This window comes from Ictalurus punctatus, chromosome 2 (genome assembly GCF_001660625.3).
Source record: "Ictalurus punctatus breed USDA103 chromosome 2, Coco_2.0, whole genome shotgun sequence".
NCBI classification, from domain to species: Eukaryota; Metazoa; Chordata; class Actinopteri; order Siluriformes; family Ictaluridae; genus Ictalurus; species Ictalurus punctatus.
The window spans coordinates 2,663,145-2,681,621 of record NC_030417.2 but is presented as its reverse complement, the minus strand read 5'-3'; the positions used below and the strand labels follow the sequence as shown (position 1 = coordinate 2,681,621).

Below are 18,477 nucleotides of genomic sequence, written 5' to 3'. Positions count from 1 at the left end.
AGTGAGAATTATTTTGTTGGATTGTATATGAATGGAGTGAGAAGGGGGGGAAAAATGAATCGATTATCCGTCTTACACAATCACACACACACACACACACGCAAGCACAAATGGTGACTTTTACACAATGTGTAGTACTTGTTATATATTTTTGCATACAGATGGAGAAGTTTCCAGAATTTTCTCCACGCTTTGATCAGGTACCGGTTCCCACCCACCCTGTGACTGTACTCCCTAGACGTGCTGACGTGACGTAAACGCGTGTGTGCAGTTTATACAGCGTATAGCTATACGTTAAGTCATGTCAGAGGGGGTGAAAAAAAAACCTCCATGATACAAAGGCAAGCTATTAATTATGTTTCACGGCATTGCTGTTTTTCCACCTGAAAAAATCACTTGAACAGTTTGTTCCTGCCGAGGAAGGAGTGTTAATGAAAACCCGACGCTTCCTTCTTCCATGCTGTGACTGATTTGGTTTTCAAGCAAAAGGAAGATGCATGCAGTGAAAAACTGCGGAACAGCCTGCACCGCAACCGAAATATGAAAGGACGCGCGGCGGGCTTGCGTACGTGTGTGTGTGTGTGGGGGGGGGGGGCTTGGTTACACTCCTCGGTGATTTCTCATGGTTATATTAGTGTAAAAGGTGCAAACAACATTACTGCATGATGCACAAGACAAGAACTCACACACACGGGAAAAAGATTCCGAGCAAGTGAACAATGCTCGTGTGTCTCTCTCTCTCTCTCTCTCTCACACACACACACACACACACGCACGCACACACGCCACATGTTCATTATAATCTGATGTATTGAGACTATTTCATGGCATGTGGTTGAATTTTATGGTGTGTGCGATTTGTTATAGTAATTCAGCAACAAAGTGATAAAACACTCATAAGTTGGACTTTTTTCTTTTTTTTTTTAAATTTCAATTACTGTAGCGTAGCCGTAAATCAATTGTTTCCAGTATCACACACACACACACACACACGCTCAGTAGAAACAGACTAATTAGGAACATGCAGGTTGGCACCTCAGTCGGGTGTCTGGTGTGTGTGTGAGATATTAGATGACGCACAACATAAACTTCTTCAAGTGAAGCTGTTTCACAGCGAGATGCTGGTCGTGTGTGTGTGTGTGTGTGTGTGTGTGTGTGTGAGAGAGGTTTTTCAGTGAGTTTCTGCTTTTCATAAGGATAAATCAGGACAGATGGAGAACATTTCGGATACCTTCGCCCGAAAAATACGAACAATGTCTTTGTGGTGAAATCGCCTACTTGTGTACAGAGATAGAAAGAAAGGAGAGAAAGAAAGCAGGAGAAGTTCTTTTTAATCTGTTCTTTATTCACACACACACACACACACACACACACACACACACTTACAGACTCAAGCATGCCAAGCATTTATACTTAAAGGAAGGATGTAATCATTGAGCCGAATTACCTCTACACTCTTTGTGTGTGTGTGTGTGTGTGTGTGTGTGTGTGTGTGTGTGGCAAATGAATAAATCTCAGAATGCTTCGATACCTTCTGACCAATCAGATTGCAGAATTCAACAGCACAGAGGTATAATGGTGATATAAATAGTGAATGAGCATTTGAGTACATGGGCACGGGTGATTATCCGTTAAAGGTGAGGCGTGTGTGTGTGTGTGTGTGAGGGATAAAGACAGATGATAGGGAATCACTATCGCAGTCAAAGGTAGACCAAGCGCGCACACACACGGCCAGAGGGAGAGTGTGTAGTAGCTGGAGGCATGATGCAGCGCTGTATATGAATCCATTAGCAGTGACTTTGACTGTCACATGGTGTTCTTGCTGCCAGTTTTTTTTTTTTTTTTTTTTTAAAGTAGTTCTGCCTGGAATCCTGGGATTTTCACACACGGCGCTCTCTAGAGTTTACGACGGACGGTGCGTAAAACGAAAAACATCAAGTGCACGGCAAAAAAAAAAAAACAAAACGGAAAAATGCCACGGACGTACCGGTACACGCCTTTTCTGCAATCACATAGCATGGTGAAGGGTGACATCATCACAGGGTTCCGATTCATTTCTCAATATTTATGCTCAAAGGGAAAAATGAAATGCGATCTGAGACGCGTTAATATTTATATTTAGTCACGTATACAAGTTTAAATATATTGAGTATCCTGTTAAACGGTAAAATGTCATTGTTGCCGTACGGCAACAACATGCGGTGATGGAAGCGTCGTATGTGCATTCGTGAATTCAAAACAGGCTTACAGAGCAACAACAATAACACTAGGCTTCTCTAATAGTATATTTACATTTTTTTCGTCATGTAATAATTCACGCGAATGTTTTATGGTTCATGTGTACCGCGATCAGACGCCATTCACACGATCAGATATAGAGAAATGAACTTTAATCGAATCGACGCAGGCCGATCTTTAACCAAGAACGTTACGGCTTCACGATAATCACAATATGATTTTCAGTCCGTGTTCGTGGCAAAGTTTCTGTGTGTGTGTGTGTGTGTGTGTGTGTGTGTGTGTGTGTGTGTGTGTGTGTGACAGACGTGGTGACTTTGTTCTATGATTGTCTAGTTGCACGTACTCCTCCAGCTGGGCCTTGTTTTCAGTGCTGTTATTTGGAGTGCCTGTAAACACACTGCCCGCCATCTGTTACAACACACACACACACACACACACACACACACACACACACACAATTATCTAACAATCCACTGTGTCATCAGATTCTTTAAGGGCATAATGACCTAAAAATGCAGGCAGGAATTTTACTCCAGTGTATTATGAAAGAATGAGAAATAAGAACGTGATGTGCGATATTGATGTCTACTCGATCACGATTTACAATAAGTAATAGATAAAAAAAACATGATTGACGATGTAATAGTGGAGAACAGATTGAATGTCAAATGTTTACACGTAAAAATTCAAATCTAAACCGTAGAATTGCGCGTCGTTCATTTGTTTTTCGGGGTTTTTCTCGGGCACACACTTTAAAACAAGACCAGGTAACTTCCTCCTCTTGTGCAGACTCCGCCTCTTCAGGAGCAGCGGCAGGTGTGAAAACTGGGCTTGAATCCAAAAAGGCAGGCTTTTTCAGACCACCCAATTTTAGGCGAGCAAAAGTATCGGAACATATCCTTTTGCATCAAAAAGTCCCTTCAGTCTCTTCTTCAGGAGGTGAAACGCTGCTCACTTAAGGTTTAAGGTCTGGTTAAGACTTGGCCAGTCTAGAACCTTCCACTTTTCCCCACTGATAAATTCCTTGGTTGAGTTGGCAATCAAACAGATTAGCAAATGGTATAAGAGGAATAAAAGACGTCTGGATGTGCTAGGACATCGTGTCCACGTTCTCGAGATGTTTTTCGTGACACGAAAACTAGCCGTGGCTCAGTGGTTATAGGTATAACCGCTAAAACTACCTCCGTTTGGTACTTCAACGAGATCCTTCCCTGCTTTCTCAAAAGTCACTTGGGATAAAAGCATCAGCAAATGTACCTTTTTCCAGGACGTCCACTTTGTATCTGTGTTTTAATAAAGAGATGGACGTGCTCAGTAGTGAGCTAAAGTCTTTCTCGTATCTAAAACTCACACTTGACTTTTGAGCTAACGTACACATGTGAGCCACGGGAGCGGCGAGAGCCCCAGCATGCCAGAGTGCACAGCTCACTCAATAATAACAGCCCATATCAAATGACCTTCATCCATCCATCCCTCTCTACCTCCCTCCAGCTATCACTCAATCACTCCATCGCTCTCGCACTCCATCACTGTATTATTGAATCCATATTCAGGTCCCGGAGAGGGTCGCGCTCTGAGGCGGCACCGTCGGATAAATCAATCCCTTTTGTTTTTATTTTTTTTTTCCCCCCTCACCCTGGTTCCTGTTCTTTCTTCTCCTTTTTTTCTTTTTTTTACACAATGGACAAACACAAGTGAAGACATCTCGATGTTTTCTTAGTACAATCAAAATGAAGAGAATTCACACGTGATGAAGAAACGTACGGAGTACCTCAGGGTCGTATTATAGAGCCAAGGCCATAGCGTAGCGGTTTCTGATTGGCTCGTAAATACAGCCCGAGCACGATCTGTGCACTCGCACACACCTTACAGAGTGATTCATTGCTGAGAGCTTAGAGGCCAACGAGCTTCCACCTCCAGCGCTGATTCTGATTTCACCTCGTACGTTTTCAAACTCGTCTCACGACAGCGGGTCGCTCCCTCGGACACCGCAGCGTATCAGGGGTGTTAGGGTTTGGAATGTTCACGGGACGATAGCCTCGTCTAAAAATCTCACGGATTCACAGTAATCCAGCATTTTATAAACACACAAGGAAATATCAATGACGAAATCTTTATACAAAAGTCTCTTTGCACATCCTCGTAGGCTTGTGTGTATATATATATATATATATATATATATATATATATAAAAGAACATTGCCGGACGACGTCCGTAGTAACATCCCAGAAATGGGTGTGTTTTCATGGCGTATACGTTCTCGTCTCACTGATATTCACAACAAGCTGCAAGTGTAGCTTGATCGTTAATGTGTCACATGACCATAACATGTACGTAGCTGTGTCTGTGCTAGGAATTCAACGAGTTAAATCCCTGTTGCTTCTTTGATGCATATTTTCAACGTTGTCTATGTTTATATTGTTCCGCGTTTGAAAAAAGTGACTACATAGCAATAAAAACCCACTTTTCATACAGGATGTAACACAATCTTTACCAACATGTCAATTCAGACAGGAGAGCCATCCATCCATCCATCCATCCATTATCCATACCGCTTATCCTACACCGGGTCACGAGGAGCCTGGAGTCTAATCCCAGGGGAATTGGGGTACGAGGCGGGACGGGGTGCCAACCCATCACTGGGCACGATCGCATACATTCACACACTACGGATAATTTAGAGATGCCATTCAGCCTACATCGCATGTCTTTGACTGTGGGAGGAAACTGGTGTGCCTAGTGGAAACCCCTGAAGGATGCGAAGCTCTGTACACACAATGCTCACAAACGCCAAAGGTAACAATCCGATCACCGTGACGCCGTGTCTAACCGTGGACCTGTAACAACCCTCCAGCCTGCTAACACACTCCGTTACGTGTGTGTGGGGGTTGGGTTTTAGAAATCTACAGGTAAACCTTATATATTATACGCAACTATTAAAATTCTGTAACGGGAAAATAAGCAAGCGCAGTGTGGTGTGACGAAGCGGAGTTACTCACTCTCACCGTGAAACAAGATCACTCGCGTTACAACAGCTACAAAACAACATACGGCTACAAACCACGACAACGTTTTATTTACTAAAGAAGCAAAGCCAAAAGTGTCAATTGACTCTCGAAGAAAACCGTGTGTATAAACCGCTCTCAAGGTTGAGTAGATACATGAGTGATATCACTGCGCATTGGTAAGAGCGCAGGATTACCTGCTGACAGGTCTCGTGAAGGTCAAATTAAATTAAAGCAAAGGGAAAAAAAAAAACGAAGTCTGGCTGATCGATGGCGAGTCATGGTGAATATCAGCTGCAATGTAATGAATGTAGAGCTCACGCCGGCCGCTTCACGTTTTCAGCCAGAAGATTCTGGGAAAGTCGGTATTGATGTTGCAGTAAATCAAGTTTTTGTTCAAATGAATGCCCGGCTCCTGAAAGCAGACAGCCTACGCAGCTGGAGATTTATCAAACTGAAAAGTAGCGACGCTTCCAAATGCTTACCACGCTTCTTCTGGATGCTTTTTCATAATTAGGGTTAGTGGAAACAATTAATTTGGCCATGGTTATGGATCTGTATAATGTCTTGCGAGGTAATGAATAAGGAGCTCGTGGCTCCAAAGGGCTTTCTGCTCGCGGGGGTTTATTTTTTTCTTTGAAACAACACACACCCACACACACACACCTACGCACACCTGATCTCCGCTCTGACACTGCTATTGTGAATTTAAAAACAGACTCTAATTTGTTACCTCGTGAATTTATTACCGTAAACGAGCGTCTGTTGGAAATCCGGTGTCCGAGCACTCGCAACTCCTCATCACGCATCCCTAATAAATAGAAGACATACGCACTAATCTTGTCCAAAATTTTGAGGAAAGATAAAGCTTCAGCCCCTAACTCCACCCTATCTTTTTTTTCTCAAAAAGATTGTGTTTTTTTTTCCGTGTGTGTGTGTGTGTGAAGTCTGACACTGGAGACTCCTTCCTCCTTACAGAAAACTTCACCATATCGATAATTACGTGTGTTTTTAATCGTTTTCGATAGCAACACATTGTTTCATTTTGTTTACAGATTGTGTGTCCGCCGTAAAAGTCCTCGTTAACGAGGCGTTGCTATAGGAACGAGCGCGTTAATACAAACCTGTGATTTGGAGCTGCTCTACTGTCAGAGCTGCTTTAATGGAAAATGAATCATCACCTTCTGACCAATCAGGATCAGGTTTGAGAATTCAACAGTGCTGTGGTATAAATCATCATAAAACATGATAATAGGCGCGCGTGTATGTGTGTGTGTGTGTGTGTGAGAGAGAAAGAGAGAGAGAGAGAGAGCAGAGTTGGACAGGTGGATGGATATTAAATGACAGTGTGAACAGAATGGAAGGGTTATTCACGCTGATGTCACCTTTCATAAACACGGCCGTAAAAATGACTGACCTGCCAGATGCAGTCGCAAATCAAAGCTGTGACCTTGTTTGCTTAACGGTACGTAGGCACAGTGCTAACACACACTCACACACTTTACATCTATTTCATGCACAACAAAGCATCCAAAGTCAGACCCTGTTTCCCTGTAGCACATATATTGCCTACAATGAGAGAAAGAATGCATAAGAACCAACACTTGCCTCCATATACACTATAGCCTTGGCTTTGTTTGTCCAGCACTGCACACTTTTTCTTCTTCTTCTTCTTCTTCCCAGTTTGTTTGAGCCAGTTTGCAATATTTTAGCAACATTTCAGTAATTTCCATAACCGTAGCTCGCCCCAGTTGCATGTCAGCTGCTGATTTGCAAAGATTTGCCCTAACGCGAGCCAGTCACGGCTTCACTTCATTCTGCACACAACACCTGTGTGAGAATTACAAGAACACATCTGTGTGCTTTAACTGGGTACCGCACGCTCTGGATCCATAATCATTAAAGACACAGACAGTTTTAAAGGGGCAGGGAGGGAAAGAGATGACAACGGGACTCTTCATTCTTGAAAATGCAGTGTTTCTACGAAATTTGTTAATAAACAGCGAGCAAAAATGTTGGACCTTTTTAAAAAAAAATGATTTCTTTAATATCCTAAAAATCAAGAATAATCATGCTTACATTTTTAGATAACCCCGCCCACGTTTACAGGTAAGAATAAGATGGCCTACATTTACATATAATCCTGCCCAAAATTTACAGGTAATAATAATCCTGCCTACATGTATAGATAAGCGTAAGCCTGCCCACGTTTATAGATAACCCCGCCCACATTTACAGGTAAGAATAATCCTACCTACATTTATAGGTTAAGTGTAACCCTACCAACTTTTTTTAGCTAAAACCCACATTTACAGGTAAGCCCATCTACTGCTGTGTCAAGTTCAAAGAATCTCAGGAACAAACTGGCTGTCGCTTGTTCCCTTTGGATTCGGCCATTTTCAAGGGCCTTTTGAAGTAAAGACTTTTATCTGGCACGACCCTAAACTTGGCTGCCATGGGCGTGTCCCTGCTTCAGGTCACTTCGGAATGGACTGCAGGAGTTATTGAAGGATGGCGTTAGCATAAGCTAGGTTCACCTCAGGTTGCTATTTGATAAACTAGTCATTTTTTAATATTAATAAGTGTTTAAACTCTTGAATTTCTAACGGTTAAACAACTCCAAAACAGGAATAAAAAGGAATAAAAAACGAGCTGACTTTTCTCCCCAGTGCTCCCTGTTGTAACATACAGTGCCTGGAACAAATAAAATGTGTCCTTTTACAGATGCTAACTCTGCAAGACTTGTTTCCTATGAGCCGACAGCATAAACCTGAAACCTGCTTATCTCCAGCTGAAAACGAACACATCCTGCATTCATCGCCAGTGGCAACACAACCAAAGTACAAGGTGGAAATATCAGCGGCGACCACATGATTTATTCATATTGGAGATCAATAGCGCCACAAGCAGATCTTTCCTGCGTTCCCCTCTCCTCCTCTGGATGTCATCAATCTTAGCTGACCAACAGTGTTTGTATATTGCATTTCCTGCTAAAGAAAAAGAAAGAAGGAAACAAGAAAGAATTCATGATTGACTCACCTCGAGTTATTACTTTTGGTGCGACTCAGATCCAGAGAGTATGCAATATGACCCCAAACCACCTTCTCTTAAATATTGTGCTCTTTTCTGTTCTTTCTCCTCATTACTAAAATGAGGAATATGATTTGTCCATCATGACATGTGAATCGATGAATCAAAGCCCAGATGAATCAAAGCCCAGATGAATCTAAGCCCAGAAAAGAGGGCTTTGACAGAACGTCTCACTGTGACGTCACATGACGCGTCTTCGCCCAAAACTGCGTAATTTTTATAAATTGCAAGTTTTTCCGAATGTTGTTTTGATTGATTTTGCGTCAATTTCTGCGGTCATAATAATCGCGAAACCCAGGAGGGACTGATTACTGTCTCTTGTGAGCATTTATGTACCGCTTCCCGTCTCTAATGTACATGTGAAATAAATATATGCTGAACAGATGCACGCATGGTGTCATTGTGCTTACAAGAGACTGCCAAATTCCACACACACACACACACACACACACACACACACACGGACGGTCCCTCCTGCAGAGAAATGTGTCAGCTGAAATGTCAATCAAGCCCAGGAGGCCACCTGCTGCAGACTGTCTAATGTGTCGTTCCAGACATTTACATAAAACAATAATAATATTCGCTCATTATACTGAGCCGTTTGCGTGTGTGTGTGTGTGTGTGTGTGTGTGTGTGTGTCACTGTGTGTCAGTTTGACAGAGAGGAACGAAGAGGAAACAGACTGAGACGGAGACAGTGTGTATGTGTCTGTTGTGTGAGTGTGTGTGTGGTGTAAGGTCATACAAGAGCAGGCGAGTTATTAGTGCAGAACTCAGCTCTACACACCTACACACACACACACACACACACACACACACACCTACACACACACAAGTATGCAGTTTGGTGAAAATAAAAGTGCCATTATGATTGGCATGACTGAATTTAATAGTCATTACAGCACACAAGGTTTAGTTTTTTTTTTTTTTTTTTAAATTACATTTCAGACAAAAAAAAAAAAAAATATATAAAATATTTTTTCTCTGCTTGTGATTTACCAAAAATAAAAAAAAAAGAATAAATCTGGATTAATGATGTAATCGTCGACAACCGGTCGCCTAACTAAACGACGTCTTTCCACCATGTCAGGTTTAAGGACATTAGGAGCTGGCATGTAGTCGGGAGCTGCTGAATTATTTTAACAGGCAGTGTTAGCTCAGTGGTTAAGGTGTTGGTCTACTGCTCAGAAAGTCATGAGTTCAATTCCCAGCACCACCAAGCTGCCATCGTTGGGCCCTTGAGCAAGTCCCTTAACCCTCAACTACTCAGATGGATGAATGGAAGTTGCTCTGGTTAAGGGTGTCTACCAAATACCATAAATAAATGTCATGTATTTTTTGATACATCGTCACAACCCTAACTCCTTTAACTTCTTCGGCTTTAAGGAGCATGGAGTACAACTTTCAGATACTGGCTGTAGCTCAGGAAGCCAGGAGACGAAATGATAATGAAGTGTCTGAGTGATTTAAGAAGAGCTTTTATCCAAATGGGGCAGAATCCAATCCAAGTATAGAGCGTATGACCTCAGGGTTAAGGGCAAGTCCGGGTTAGCTCCACTGAATACACTGAGGTTAGCTGACTGCGCTTCACTATATTATCACAGTATGTAAGCAATACAAAATTTCTGTTAGTTAATAATCAATGACCGAGCGGTGTGATGAAGCAGAGTTAACGTTAAAACCCTGAAGTCGATAATTTTACTATAACACCACGTTCTTAAATGGTTTATTACTCTTACACCACACCAATTTTCCCATGAGTTCTTGTTTTCATTAAAGAATGGCGGTGTACTTTTTATCCATTTATAGTTACATTTTAAGTTGTGGAAGGTACACAAAACCAGTGAATTCCTTTTATCACTTAAGTTACAGCAGCTATAAATAGTCATTCCCTAACCAGCCTCTCTTTTATTCTGTTTCTTGAAGACAAAAAAACAAAACAAAACTCTCTGTCCTTACTGACAGTTATTAAGAGACTGGTACTGGAGACTCCTTCCAAAAATGTTGAAATAAACATCACCTCACAGGAAAATTGACCAGATCAACAATTATACCTATATTTTAATTTTGTATATTGTCAGTCTTAGATTATGTGATTATTTTCCTGAGAAAATTAATCAAGACCTTGTGACCAATCGGATCTGCGGTATAATAATATATTAAGATTACATTGCTTAAAAAAATAAATCATTCCTTTGTCAGACTGACAGTTCTGTTCCCTGTTTATTAAACCTTTTCAACTGTTGTCTAGTGAACAGACTTTTGTGATTGTTTTAGCCTAGAAACGCTGCCTACAAATTCTCCCAAAATAAGGAACCTTAGACGACAGCTGTCTGCTGATACCTTCCAAATGGGACAGGCTTCATCTCGGCGTTAAAAAAAAGAAAAGAAAATAAAGACAAACAAACCCCAGGCAGCGTCTTCCTGAGGAGAATGCTGAATGACTATTTGACGTGTTGAAACGTATTGGAAACTGTGCTATATCCCATAACGTATGCTCTAGCTGTAAATATATACCCAATTTGATGGAATATATCTCTTATGGCAGATACAAATTCAACTGAAGACCATTATTTCCAGGCCAGTAAACACTCTGTGGCAGAGTGAAGGTGGTGGTTCTCTTCATGGCTCCTCATTACAGAGGTTTAAAGTGTGACTCCCACTGACACATTACACTGTTACTGAACACATCACAGCAGGTGGGCCTGTTCCAATCTCATCCTGTCACACCATCCCTCACGTCTCTCTCTGCTGCTCAACTGTTGCTCCATTTCCAACCATTCTCCACCTGCCTTTTTCTCCGAAAAGCTAGGAAAGACAGCGTGTATACTGCCATGGAGGGATTTCAATACACACTCCAGGTTAGAGTTACTTTATATACATGAGGTTTCAAATCCGACATGACATGGTGTAAACCGTAAACCGTCAAACCGCTAGGAACCTAAGAGGTTCAAAACGTGTTAATAAATTCAGTTTATAAAATGACATTTTGTTTACCACTGTGTTTAAATGAAGTGTACAGTTTAAGGTACTTGGTATAAAATTGTACTGGAATTTAGTCAACTGTACTGACTCTATTGTGGAAAAAGTCCTGTCTGATTTGTTAAATTTCTTTGTTAGGTGTAAGAAAAATTGATGTACGTGTTCCTGATGGTATGCGTTATGACCAGGGTTGCCAGATCTGCATGACAAAAGAATCCCAATGGAAAATCTACTGTAAAGCCGTATTTGGATGGGATTAAATTTACATGGGGTACTGGGGTAACTTCCTGTGTACCTTTATTTCTATCCGGATCAGCCATGTCTTGTATCCTCTTCTGAGAACACTACACATGCCGAATTATCTAGTATTTTCTATTGTTTTAGTCCCGTCTGGATACGTGTGTGTGTGTGTGTGTGTGTGTGTGTGTGTGTGTGTGTGTGAGCGCTTCCCGAATCACGAAAACAAAAAATGGATGCTTCTTGTATCCTTTGTGATTATTGTTTCATCGAATTTTCAAATTGTTGCTGGGACTTTGGTTTGCTTTAAACTGTAATAAGAGTCTCTTCTTGTTGTGGAAACTCACGCCTCCTGTGTTCATAGATTTATTGCTGTCCAGATGTGAGATTTTCATCACCGAGTAGATGTCTGGAGAAAAAAAAAAATGTATTACAGATGCCCTGATGATAAACTAATCCATTCCGAATAGGGCTTAAGATGTCAGTTAGCATTTCTTCTCTACCAGTGTCTCAAAATGGTCTCGTATTGCTAGACATTTGAAAGCTAGCTCTGACTTATTCTCTGTAAGGACCTTTTTTTTTGTTTGAAGGCGCCTCCAGCGTCTGTGGTTTGTAACATTCAGGAGGTCTTCCACCGTGGGAAAGTCTTCAGGGAAAAGCGCTGTGGTGTAAAAGGAATAAAAGACTTGATATGGATAGATTATAGGAATATAATCAACTTCCGGGCAGTAACAGTAACTCTGCATCATCGCACCACCCCATTGTTAAGTATTTTCCTATAACAGCATGACACAGAGGGTTTTATTCCTTAAATACCTGGAAGCTTTGCGAGAACTTAAGTGTGTTTTTCTTAAATAATTCCCAAATAAATGGAACTTTTCCAGAATAAATATTCTTCATTTAATATTTAGTCTGTTACCTAAAAACGTCTGCGAGAAATTCTTCTGTTTTATACGTTCATGAAAAATGCTTAATATAAACAGATTTATGAGCGTTTAGGTGTTCTATGTATAGATGAATTGATCCAGGAGAGAAGAAACACACAATCCATTAATCACACACTAATTAAAGCACTTTCTCACCATCTTGCGTTTTCTCATACCGTACCTCTATTAAAACATCCCTCTCCATCACTTCGTCTCTCTTTCTCTGCATGTCCCTCTCTCCCTCTCTCTCTCTCTCTCTCTCTCTCTCTGTGATGAAACTGCAGGTCGTGAACGTCTCTAATTTAGAGTCAGCCGATACATCTTATCAGCAGGGTTCCCTTTTCTGTCTCCTGCCTTCATCCCTCCATCCGTCTCTCCTTCCTTCTCCTGCAGGCGCAAATGAACAGGAAACTGACAAAGACATCTGACAGCATTCTGAATCGGGCCTCTCATTGACTCGGAGTCGCTCAATAATGAAATCAAGCATCGACTATGAGAGAGCGTGTGTGCTGTGCCCAGCCTGGGCTGTCGTAGCAGAATTATGCGAGGCTCATTTTTAATCCACCCCGGCACAGCGGGAAGTGTGTGAGTGACTGAGTGTGTGTGTGTGTGTGTGTGTGTGTGTGTGTGTGTGTGTTTAAGGAATGCTCTCTTCCTCTGGCTCTGAGCTCCTACTTAATTTAACAGAGCGCCAATTATTGACCGCACCGCCACTTTGAAATCCTTTCCAATTTATTTAAACTGTAAGTGTGTGCTGGCCAAGACCTCGGGCTTTAATTTGCAGGCTAGCGGATCATATATTACTCCACTTAAACTACAGATGAGTATTCCCCTATTAGAGCACGCTTATAGCCCTCTAAAACAAAATGAGGGTTATTTATGTACTTTATTGGCCAGGGAACGGAGTAAGAAAACTCTTGTGTTCATTGAAATGATCACCTGATGCTGACTGCATTAGCCTCGTCGTCTACGGGTTACCCACGATTGCTTCCACTGCTTCGGTTAATCACAGCACACCTTTCATAACTTTTTTTTGTTACATATAATTTGTGGGTTTTATTATACAGTGCTTTGCATAGTATCGACTTATGCAAGAATATGGCACGATCGAAACTCTGCCTAGAGGACGTCATCCACTAAAAGACAGTCACCAGGTAAAAAGGGCATTAGAGGGAAATGGGTAGGCAGGCCAAGGGTAACACTCAACATGATGTTCCCACCACCATGCTTCACTGCAGGGACGGTTTTCTGTTACTTCCAAACTTTTGCCAAGCAATCTGTGAGACTAGAATACTTTTTTCCCCACATTCAGTCCTTGCCAGGTCCCTAACATGTCTTTTGGCTCTCCAATCTTCCAGAAAGCCCAACTTTGTAAAGTGCCCACGCTCTGGTTGTCCTATGAACAGCTTCTCCCACTGGAGCTGTAGATCTTTCCAGTTCCTTCTGAGTCAACCGTGGCCGATTAATCGCTGTATTCAGTCTCTGAGTCTGAGTCTTCTGACTTAACTCTGGCAGATTCTCTGATTAATCCCCTCTTTACCCAGTCACACGTCATATATTTCTTGAAAATAGTAATACATGAGAGCTCCTAACACACATGTTACGTTACTATCGCTATTTACTATTTACCTCAAGATGGATCCCGAACCAGCAGCAACTATTTTCCTGCCACTATCACTCCTTTGGGAATTGATCAACAGTGGTCTGTTGTTGTTCTCGCTTAATGACAGTATTAGTATATGCTCCAGCTTTTCCCTCTGAGGGATTACATTTTTCTTTTCTTTTTTGGTGGTTGCAAAGGGTTTTAGGTAGAACTCCTTTAGAAATCTTGACCATCTAAAAGAACTGTTGAGAGAGAAAAAATATATATATATATATATATATATATATATATATATATATATATATATATATATATATATATATATATATATATATATATGATGTAGTCTTGTTTGAGTGCAAGATTAGCAAGAAATGAGCATGAAATGATGTGGATGGTGCCTCCTGGTTAACATCTCATTCTTTCATAAAGGGCTTTGATTACCAACATTTGAATGCAACTCCTTCAGCGCAGGAGGACTGAGAAATATTGGTCCCAGTCTCGTGTGGTGCACCCTCTCTGGGTGGGAAAGGGCTTTTCCCAACGATGTGACAGAAGTCCCTGTGCTGAAATACACACTCTGTAACAAAGCATTAGTGAGAAAAGCCTGTCACACACATGTAATGTAAAGAGCCCAGGACAATGAAGGCCAACTCTTCCCATGGGGCACTAAAGCAAACACACTATTCCGCTCATCCGCAACGGATTACTGAGATTATAATACTCGTCGTTCGGTGTCTGTGTATGCGTGAGAGAATGTGTTTTGTAAGGCGCAACAAAAGCAATGCGTCTCAATTCAGCTTTGATGCTGACACACAATGTTCGGCTAACGGCCGAAGCTTTTTCAAAGTTATCCGAGGAGAGAAAACACCAACACCAAGACAAAGCATTTGAGCCAGGAAAAAGGCAGAGTTGTGTGAACAAGTGGAACATATGTTGCCTACATTGAGGCCCCTCCTTGTTACCGCCACATATCGTAAATCTCAGCATCCATTTCTGCTAAAATGCTTTCATGCTTTGTCTTGAAATAATTTTATAGCTTTTTAATGGGGTTCCCTGTCTCTCGTCATTTTAGCTAACTCTGTGACGCAACACTCGTTACAATCCGAGGTCTCGTTTCCATGACAGTCAAGTGACATGCCATTCTTTTCTCAGGAATCGTTTCATTTTACCAAACAGATGCGTCACAACTGTGGCACTGCAAACGTGTATTCGTCATGTCGTGCGACAGTCAGTGAACGAAACGTGATCAACCGTGGCAAACAGGCTTGGACCAGTAGCAAGGTGACAAAAGTAGTGGACTTACTTTGAGTATTCTTCATTGTCCTGGTCACACCTGGCGTCTTTGTGCTTCTCCCAGTCTTTCCCGTGCTTGCAGGTGGTCAGCAAAATCATATCTTCCCTGTTATGTATGTGATACAAAGCGTTCCTGGTTTCTGAACCAATTCCTGTAAGATACCTCTTCCCTTTGAACACTAGAAGGTATTTCCGTGCAGGCGGGACATTGTTGGATGTCAAATAACCTTTCTCCCCACCTTTCTGGGGGTGGTCTTTGGAAAAAAGAGGTATGGACACGTCAAAATTGGGCCTGAAGTTCTGCACGTCGACGCTGGCCTTGGCCAACATGGCCTGGCCTACATCAAAACCCAAATCCTCAGCATAGTCGGGCCACGTCCCAGAGTACAGGTTAAAGATCAGGTGGTTCCTGCCATCATTCCACAGTGGAAGGTTCTGGATCTGAGTTCTAACATCCTGCACATATTGTGGTGAAAGCCTGTCCCGGTCCAGCGTGTCCACGCTGAGCACGAAAAGGCACGCCTCACTTGGATCGCTCGTGTAGAACCGTGAGTCCTCGATGGCCGCCAGAACTTTCCGGTAATTCTCGGAAATTCCCGTGACCGCGCTTGTGCCTGGCGGGTACACGTAGACACGGAAGGCACCCTGACACCGACCGAAGTCAAAGCATGTGTCCATGCGACAGCGGCGGCTCTTGTACATGTTGTTCTGGATCTCGCGGCGCAGCAGCACCAGCGGTCCGTACTCTTCTGGTTCCACTTCCTCCAGAAACAGGTATGGCTGCTCAGCATGCTGAAGAAGGGCGTGAAAATGCGGCTCGTCACCGTGCGTCTGGAGCTCGGTGGTGTGTAGAGTGCAGATGTAGGCGAGCAGCATGGCGCAAGCTGCCGCCAATGCTAGCACGTAGCGCTTCTTGGCCTGCATGTGGACTGGCACGGAGAAGCTCAACGCGCCACAAAGACTCTCATATTGGCGCTAGAGCATAGCGCCAACGTACGGGTCGCTCTGAGCAGACGCATACACACGCAGCTTAGCCTTAAACCAAGAAAGGCTAATTTTACTGGGGAAAATAACATGAACAACTGATATAAAATCAGCTGGTAAAATGATCTGTATGCACTACTCTGAGTCCTGAGGTAAATTTACTTTAATAATTCTCTGCATAACGTTTACGCACTTAGACACATGAAAAATACCCTGTGCTGAATTATTATTACCTCTAGTACTGAAATAAATCTTACAGCAATAGAATGAAGCTCTGTAGTCGTTAAATTCAACACCGGGAATGCTGTATGGAGGCTGTAACTTTATTCTGATTAACTTTGACACCTGATTTACTTTCCTCTTGAGTAGCATTAGATGAATGTGCTTTTATGGAAATTATGAAGAGGATAAAGCAACAAAATTTCAGCTCATGCGTAAAATAAACCTGCAAGGCGCCATATCCTGTTTGCAGCTGAGAAGTGACGCGGTAACAAAGGCGATGGAAATTGCATGAAACGGTGTGTGAAATTCTTTGAACGCGAGGAGAAAGTTGGGCGGCAGCGCACCTGTTCGAGCGCACGTGACGTTAACCAACCTTCAGCTTCAGTTGAGAAGATCCAAGCGTCATTTAGAGCAAGATGGAGCATTTTCTTCATGGAGTCAGTCAGACCGATATTGTGCACACGGATTGTTATTCCTTGAAGGAAAAAGTGGGGACCTTTTTTTTTTTAATTATTTTTTTTTTTAACGGCGCTAGTATCCGGACGGAACTCCCGTTCCCGAGACTGAAGATCTGGGTCGCGTTTTTCAGAACGGATTTAACTTAGGATCTCGCACGTGCCCTCGGGTCTCTTGGGGTTTTCACGTGTCATCCCGAAGTCAATCCCAGAAGCGTGGCGTTTTCCATACGTCCGCTCGAAGAACACGTTTAATCCGGTACTCTCGTCTAACACACGTTCAAAACCAAACGGTCAAATATACTCTTCATTCTTACCAGGAAGAGGAATTATTAAACCGGTCCTGTCGTCTACATGGCATCCGTTTAACTTCTTCACTGATATCCGAGCAGGCTTGGACTTCTTTCCAGTTCTGTAACAGCATAAAATATGAATTCACTACAAATCCCAGTCAAATTCTACTTTTAAAAATGTATAACATTTTAAGGCTTTTAAGTTTTTTGTTGTTTTTTTTTTAAGTCATAGAGATGCAGATTTGGTGAAACCAGCCATCTTGACAGAATGATAAAACTTCATTCAGCTCTGACTGAAACTTGGGTCTTTCGCGCTTTTTTTTTTCTTTTTTTTTTCCCGCCAAGATTCCTGTCAGATTCACCGGAAGTCTCTGTCAGGTCCGAGTCCAGTGACTCCACGCGCTCTTTCACCGTCTCGCGCGTGTTTAACACTTAGCCAGAAAGTTTGTTTCCCGGCGCCGACACCTGAGCATCCCGCTTTCCTCAGTGTCACTGCGGGGTCCGTTATTAATCCGCGGAGGTGGAAAAAATAACAATAAAAATAAAAACCTTAAAAGGAAATGGCGTTAGAACGCACGTATCCTTTGCGACACGCGTTTTGTTTTTACTGACACGCGACAACCATTTCCGTATTTCACGTCTCAGTTGCATGAGCGCGCGGATGAAACCGACTGTGACTCTGAGCGCGAGCGAAACTGCCTCAGCATCATCTGAGGAGAAGCTTTATGGCGCGCCAACCGGGTCAAAAACGTCGGTGTGGAAGGCCAAACGGGTCAAAAACAACACCAAACGTCAGAAAGAAACAAATTTTTATCGATAATTGTACAAATATCAAGAACGAATTTTATCATTATTATCGATTTAAATTTAAGAATTTTTTTCATAGTTAAAAAAAATAATTTAATGACAAAAACCTGTCATATAGGTATCAATTACACGTTTACTTAGGTACAAATGTGTAAAAAGGTTTAATTAAGGTATTTCCGAACAGCATTTTAGTACATGAAATAAATAAACCATTCACACTTATATTATATATATATATATATATATATATATATATATATATATATATATATATATATATATATATATATATATATATATATAAAAAAGGGGGTGGGTCATAAATTATTCGTATTGATA

At 41.9% G+C, this 18,477-nt stretch overlaps 1 protein-coding gene across 1 annotated transcript in view; it reads right to left on the bottom strand.

Moving 5' to 3' along the window:
- The window catches only part of LOC108275270 (exostosin-1), a 149,747-nt gene extending 131,737 nt beyond the window's left edge, over positions 1-18,010 (bottom strand). The window contains exon 1 of the mRNA XM_053686432.1: positions 15,388-18,010. Within this exon, the coding sequence (XP_053542407.1) occupies positions 15,388-16,301 (914 nt within the window). The 5' untranslated portion in view covers positions 16,302-18,010. The remainder of the gene's footprint in view (positions 1-15,387) is intronic.
- Positions 18,011-18,477: the final 467 nt, after the last annotated feature.